The sequence below is a fragment of the Sinocyclocheilus grahami genome, unplaced genomic scaffold (assembly GCF_001515645.1).
Source record: "Sinocyclocheilus grahami isolate Dianchi unplaced genomic scaffold, SAMN03320097.WGS_v1.1 scaffold532.1, whole genome shotgun sequence".
Taxonomy (NCBI): domain Eukaryota; kingdom Metazoa; phylum Chordata; class Actinopteri; order Cypriniformes; family Cyprinidae; genus Sinocyclocheilus; species Sinocyclocheilus grahami.
Genome location: NW_015505711.1, coordinates 440,225 through 447,215, shown reverse-complemented (window position 1 = coordinate 447,215; position 6,991 = coordinate 440,225). Strand labels below are relative to the sequence as shown.

At 36.3% G+C, this 6,991-nt stretch overlaps 1 protein-coding gene across 1 annotated transcript in view; it reads left to right on the top strand.

Annotated features, from left to right (window-relative positions):
* The window catches only part of LOC107555350 (nebulin-like), a 59,987-nt gene continuing 52,996 nt past the window's right edge, over positions 1 to 6,991 (top strand). The window contains exons 1-11 of the mRNA XM_016238106.1: positions 1 to 102; positions 3,444 to 3,548; positions 3,656 to 3,760; positions 3,856 to 3,960; positions 4,068 to 4,172; positions 4,790 to 4,894; positions 5,039 to 5,146; positions 5,769 to 5,885; positions 6,393 to 6,494; positions 6,575 to 6,682; positions 6,780 to 6,884. Of these exons, the coding sequence (XP_016093592.1) occupies positions 64 to 102; positions 3,444 to 3,548; positions 3,656 to 3,760; positions 3,856 to 3,960; positions 4,068 to 4,172; positions 4,790 to 4,894; positions 5,039 to 5,146; positions 5,769 to 5,885; positions 6,393 to 6,494; positions 6,575 to 6,682; positions 6,780 to 6,884 (1,104 nt within the window). The 5' untranslated portion in view covers positions 1 to 63. The remainder of the gene's footprint in view (positions 103 to 3,443; positions 3,549 to 3,655; positions 3,761 to 3,855; positions 3,961 to 4,067; positions 4,173 to 4,789; positions 4,895 to 5,038; positions 5,147 to 5,768; positions 5,886 to 6,392; positions 6,495 to 6,574; positions 6,683 to 6,779; positions 6,885 to 6,991) is intronic.

Genomic DNA, 6,991 nt, shown 5'->3' with positions numbered 1-6,991 from the left:
TACAGGGAGGAATATGAAAAATCAAAGGGGCAGCCCTATGCCATTTCGGCTGACACACCTGAGATGATTCGCATAAAGAAGGCCCAGGAGCAGCTCAGTGAGGTATGTACCCTTGACGAATCATTTTCAATCTGTTAGAATATAGTTTGCACAGGGACGTGCACAGACATTTTGAGGGGCAGGGGCTCAAGTGGAAAAAAGGGCTCTTCTCATATTTATTTATTTATTTTTTAATCAAAACATTGAATTTATTAGGGGTGTGCGATATTGAAAAAAAATATATCTCAATATTATCTGGGTAATATTTCATTGGTAACGATAATTAGATGATATTTTGCTGAGTGTGTTATTGTGCTGATATCTTAAGGACAGCCGTATTCTGTGTGGTGATCAGTTCACAGCAGTGATAGAAATTAATCTTTTCCAATAAGTTTAAATAGATTTTTACCTTTTAAATGAAATCAGTATTGACAAAATCCATCTTTGCAATGCAGAGAAAACACAGAAGCTGCATTAGAAGGGGCATTTACAGTGGGTACGGAAAGTATTCAGACCCCCTTAAATTTTTCACTCTTTGTTATATTGCAGCCATTTGCTAAAATCATTTAAGTTCATTTTTTTTCCTCATTAATGTACACACAGCACCCCATATTGACAGAAAAACACAGAATTGTTGACATTTTTGCAGATTTATTAAAAAAGAAAAACTGAAATATCACATGGTCCTAAGTATTCAGACCCTTTGCTCAGTATTTAGTAGAAGCACCCTTTTGATCTAATACAGCCATGAGTCTTTTTGGGAAAGAGGCAACAAGTTTTTCACACCTGGATTTAGGGATCCTCTGCCATTCCTCCTTGCAGAGCCTCTCCAGTTCTGGCAGGTTGGATGGTAAACGTTGGTGGACAGCAATTTTTAGGTCTCTCCAGAGATGCTCAATTGGGTTTAAGTCAGGGCTCTGGCTGGGCCATTCAAGAACAGTCACAGAGTTGTTGTGAAGCCACTCCTTCGTTATTTTAGCTGTGTGCTTAGGGTCATTGTCTTGTTGGAAGATAAACCTTCGGCCCAGTCTGAGGTCCTGAGCACTCTGGAGAAAGTTTTCGTCCAGGATATCCCTGTACTTGGCCGCATTCATCTTTCCCTCAATTCCAACCAGTCGTCCTGTCCCTGCAGCTGAAAAACACCCCCACAGCATGATGCTGCCACCACCATGCTTCACTGTTGGGACAGGTGATGAGCAGTGCCTGGTTTTCTCCACACATACCGCTTAGAATTAAGGCCAAAAAGTTCTATCTGGGTCTCATCAGACCAGAGAATCTTATTCAGGTGTTTTTTAGCAAACTCCATGCAGGCTTTCATGTGTCTTGCACTGAGGAGAGGCTTCCGTCGGGCCACTCTGCCATAAAGCCCCGACTGGTGGAGGGCTGCAGTGATGGTTGACTTTGCACAGACATTTTGAGGGGCAGGGGCTCAAGTGGAAAAAAGGGCACTTTTTTTCCTAATCAAAACGTTAAATATATTAGGGGTGTACGATATTGACAAAAATATATCTCAATATTTTCTGGGATTTTATTGATAACGATAATTAGATGATATTTTGCTGAGTGTGTTATTGTGCTGATATCTTAAGGACTGCCGTGGACAGCTGACTCCTAAAATGTTTGATATTCTTCATATTCTGTGTGGCGATCAGTTCACAGCAGTGAATTAATATTTTCCAATAAGTTTAAATAGATTTTTACCTTTTAAATGAAATCAGTATTGACAAAATCCATCTTTGCAATGCAGAGAAAACACAGAAGCTGCATTAGAAGTGGCATTTAGATGCATTTACACAATGTTTAATGCAGGACATGAATGTATTTAACCTGCAGTTACAAATGCATTCATACTGTTTTGATATTTTAAACATAAAACGTTGAATACTGATATTTGAAATTATAAAAAAAAAGAAAAAAAAAAAGAATAGATACCGCCAGTAGGCGGCAGCAAGTCACTGTTAATAAGTGAGTCATTGTGACTGAACCGAATCATTTAAACAGTTGATTCATTCAGGAACGAAACACCTTCATGTTGCTCAGAGATGCAAACTGGAATTATATTTGTTGGCGAAATAGAGCAAAAACAGTCAATATTGTGTCTAAAACGTAAGTATATTAATATTAATTGATTGTTTATTGAACTGTTGCATAAAATCAATATCACATTTGTAATCATGCTGCTTTTTGGTGGAAAAAACGTCAGTCTTCGGGTGATACTGATTAAGGGGCATTTAGATGCATTTACACACTGTTTAATGCAGGACATGAATGTATTTAACCTGCAGTTACAAATGCATTCATACTGTTTTGATATTTTAAACATAAAACGTTGAATACTGATATTTGAAATGATTAAAAAAAACAACAAAAAAAAGAATAGATACCGCCAGTAGGCGGCAGCAAGTCACTGTTAATAAGTGAGGCATTGTGACTGAACCGAATCATTTAAACAGTTGATTAATTCAGGAACGAAACACCTTCATGTTGCTCAGAGATGCAAACTGGAATTATATTTGTTGGCGAAATAGAGCAAAAACAGTCAATATTGTGTCTAAAATGTAAGTATCTTAATATTAAAAACTTGTTTATTGAACTGCTGTAAAAAATCAATATCACATTTGTAATCATGCTGCTTTTTGGTGGAAAAAACATCAGTCTTCGCGCGATACTGATTAACTATATGAAATGATATAAATGATACGTTTCTGCCCCCATATCTTGAATTTTGTGATCATTCTAAATGCATTTTAATAAACTGAATCATGCAGTGAACTGAATCATGTAGCTCTCATGAGTCATGGATGTTAGCAAGGCAAATTAACTATAATTGTCTTTTGGGTAATTAGCTGTAAACTTTTAGTCTTTTGTTCATCACCACTCACCTCCACACCAAGACAAACACAAACTGGAAAGGGAGGGAGAGCTTCACTTCTGCGGCTCTCTGCCTGATGCGCATGTGCCGATCAATGTGTGCTACACTGCTGTGCTGCGCCTGCACGGAGGGGCGTCGGAACTCGACAGTCTCAACATTTCCCGACCCAACCTGATATTTAGATTTTTTTATTCGTTTGACAGGGAAAGCTGTGCGCAAACAGAAACACACACACATGCACATATAGCTATACATATATTCATTTATCAAAAAAAAAAAAAGAAAGACACTCCCCAGAAAAAAGGGCACTTTCTCTTGAGAAAGAAAAAGGGCAGGTGCTCAAGCCCCCTTTTACGTCTATGTGTGCACGTGCCTGAGTTTGCAAGATCTTTATGTTGCGTGGGGGTGTTTCAACTGATGCTTTTTTTTTTTTTTCTTAGTTTAGATCTCCTAATAAACTACAACTAGATGCTTCTTAATTCTAGCAGATATTGTACATTTTTACTAACCATGAATATTTTTGGTAACCCAGGTGAAATACCGTATGGAAGGACTGAAGGCCAAAACCACCAGCCTTTATGATGGTGAGGCTCGTGAGATTGCTCACGTGAAGCACGTCTCTGACCTCATCAGCAAAGTAAGTGCTTGTGTCACATCAGTGACCACCCAACCTAGTGTAATGCTGATTCCTTTCCTTGTGTTTTTATTGTCATAACATAAGTTCTTTACATATGTCTTTTCTAGGTTCTGTACAGGCAAAAATGGGATGAGACTAAGGATAAGTACTTACTTCCTCCTGATGCCCCTGAGTTGGTTCTTGCTGTGAAGAATGCAGCAAATTACAGCAAGGTAGATCTCTGATTCCTGTCTTAAGCACTAAAGTGATATTTATACTGTCATTACTGGCTGATTCACCCTCTGCGATGATTGAATATCCCCTTCAGAAACTGTACACAGAGGCATGGGATGAGGATAAAACCATGTACTATCCATACAGTGACAGCCCAGAGCTGCGCAGGGTGGCCAAGGCCCAAAAAGTCCTCAGTGATGTGAGTAAACTTACTTATATTTTACGGCGTAACTTAAAGAAAAGGTAAAACAATTATCATTAAATTGTGTTGCGTTGTCAAAAATCTGTTGTGCACCGCCTTCACAGATTGTTTACAAGAAGGGCCATGATGAGCGCAAGGCAAAGTACACATGTCTGGCTGATCCCCCAGAGGTTGAACTGGCCAAGAAAAACTTTGCCAATCGTAGTAATGTAAGACTTGCCTGAATTTTGTGCCTTCTGAATCAATTTCCATTTTCCTGAAGTGTTAATAAAGGGTCCTTTTTAGTTTCCATCTATCAGACCTATTGCAGTTCAGTGGTTTATTCTACAGTATTACATTTAAATATGTGGCCAAGGCCCAAAAAGTCCTCAGTGATGTGAGTAAACTTACTTATATTTTACGGCGTAACTTAAAGAAAAGGTAAAACAATTATCATTAAATTGTGTTGCGTTGTCAAAAATCTGTTGTGCACCGCCTTCACAGATTGTTTACAAGAAGGGCCATGATGAGCGCAAGGCAAAGTACACATGTCTGGCTGATCCCCCAGAGGTTGAACTGGCCAAGAAAAACTTTGCCAATCGTAGTAATGTAAGACTTGCCTGAATTTTGTGCCTTCTGAATCAATTTCCATTTTTCAATTTCAAGTGTTAATAAAGGGTCCTTTTTAGTTTCCATCTATCAGACCTATTGCAGTTTAGTGGTTTATTCTACAGTATTACATTTAAATAGCTTCTGTCCCTGCAAAACTGATTGTGCTCGCAAAAGTCTTTGGGAATGAAATGTAAGCCATAGAAATAATGAAAAACATTTCTTTAATTCTTCACAGCTTAAATATCATGAGGATTACAACAAGAACGTCAAGGGCAAATGGTGTGAAACCCCTTACTTTGATGTCGCTGTTGCTAGAATGGTTATGGACAACATCAGCGACGTAAGTGCAAGAAATCCATCATGTTTTCCAAAACATATTCAAATAAATGCATTCATCAAAGTAAAACATGCATATTATTAATATGCAAAATTCTTAATATTAAAATTGTATAAAACTAAGTGTCACATTTTGATTTCTTTCCAGAAAAAATATACGGCTGATTTTGAAGATATGAAAGACCAAATTTATTTTATGCAAACAGACACACCAACATACGCTTCCAATAAAAAGGCTCGTGAAGCTGCAAGTACGGTAAGTTTTGGGAATTTATTTACATTCCTTTCTTTTTCTTTTTTTTCTTCACACGTATCATGGAGTCTGTAAATCAGATACTACACGAAAATATGTTTTTTTTTTTTATTTAAACTTGAACATAAGCACAATGTTTTTATTTTTTTTTAAATGTAAGAAATGTAAAAAACAAACTAGCTATAAAACATTCTGTCATTTGTGCATTGCCTCCAAATAAAAAATTAAAGTGAGGTAGTACTTGCCAATAGTCATACTTTTTAAACATCTTTTCTCATTGTATGGAAACAACCTTCCAGTGATGACTCTTAAAACAGATCATGAGTCAGTCCAGAGATTCACATGTCTGATCTGGTTATCTCTGTTGATCCCTGCTTACTAATTTATCATTGCCTGCATCACAAGGACATGAAAAAACAGGATTAGATCCAGAGTATTTTTTTATGCACAGTAGCTATAAAAGAAACCAGGGATGAGTATCAAAACAGAGACCAATTTTATTTACTGGACTTGTTGTGAACATTTTGTGTTGACTTAAAAAATAAAAAAAAACGTTACAATGACTCATATCGGTTTCACAACCATTCATTTGTCATTTATTGTATGCATTTTTCCACCTCAACAGGTCAAATATAAGCAGGACTATGAGAAGAAAAAAGCAATGTCCGATTACAACGTTCTCCCTGCTACAGAGAACCCCCTTCTCAGACAGCTGAGATACGCAGGAACCATCTTGAGTGATGTATGTTAATCCAGATCTTAAGGAAATGAAATGTTTATGGTCTAAGGTTTTTACTAAGGTTGTGCATAATAAATATAGCCATAGGCAGCTGAAATAAATTATTTAAGGAAATACAAATACTGACAACATTGACAAAACCAAAGATGTTACAGTGAGTTCTTGTCTAAAATCTAAAAGAGATTTTTAGCAGAGCTCGGTGTCATAGTGTTAATGAGTAAATGATGGTGTGGATTATAGCTTTATTACTCAGTTAGTGTAAATATGTAGCTCATTTAAATTGATCAGACCTGATAATTGGATGTAATTCTATCTGTGTGGCCACTGTTTGGCACATACATTAAACCAACATGATCCTAAAGTGTTCAAAATGAGTATTATAAAGCATTTCCTCTCATCATTTTCTCATGATGTTATTTTGAGAATTTAAACAACTCTGTCTTGTAATACATCAAGTTTATCTCAAATTGTTGACTCATTGCTGACATGCCTTTGTTTTGCCTTTTCTAGAAAGTATATAAAGCTAATTATGAGAAATCACGGGGATTCAGCATCAATTACTGCGACACTCCCAAATTCAAGATGGACAGTGTATTGAAGAAGTTCGGTGATGTGAGTGAAGATTTCATAATTTGCTACAAACATTTGATATTTTTTGATATTTGAAAGTTTATATTGTTCTCGTTCCTCAGATCCGTTATAAAGAAAAGTATGAAAATGAGGTGAAGGGTCATTATGTTGGTAGCTATGAAGATGTATTTACAGTTCACTGCCAGAAGGTGGAAGAATTGAAGAATGATGTAAGTTACCCTAATGTATATATGTGTATATTTCCATCTTCTTGATTTAAAAAAATGTATTTGTGTATTTACACTTGCTTTCACTGTCTTTTAAAAGCAAACCTACAAAGCTGATTATGAGGACATGAAGGCCAAGTGTTTCTTCCCTCAAACTATTACACCTGAATATGAAGCCAGTAAGAAGCTTCAGCAATGCCAAGATGTAAGAACACACACACACACACACACACACACACACACACATATATATATATATATATATATATATATATATATATATATATATATATATATATATATATATATATA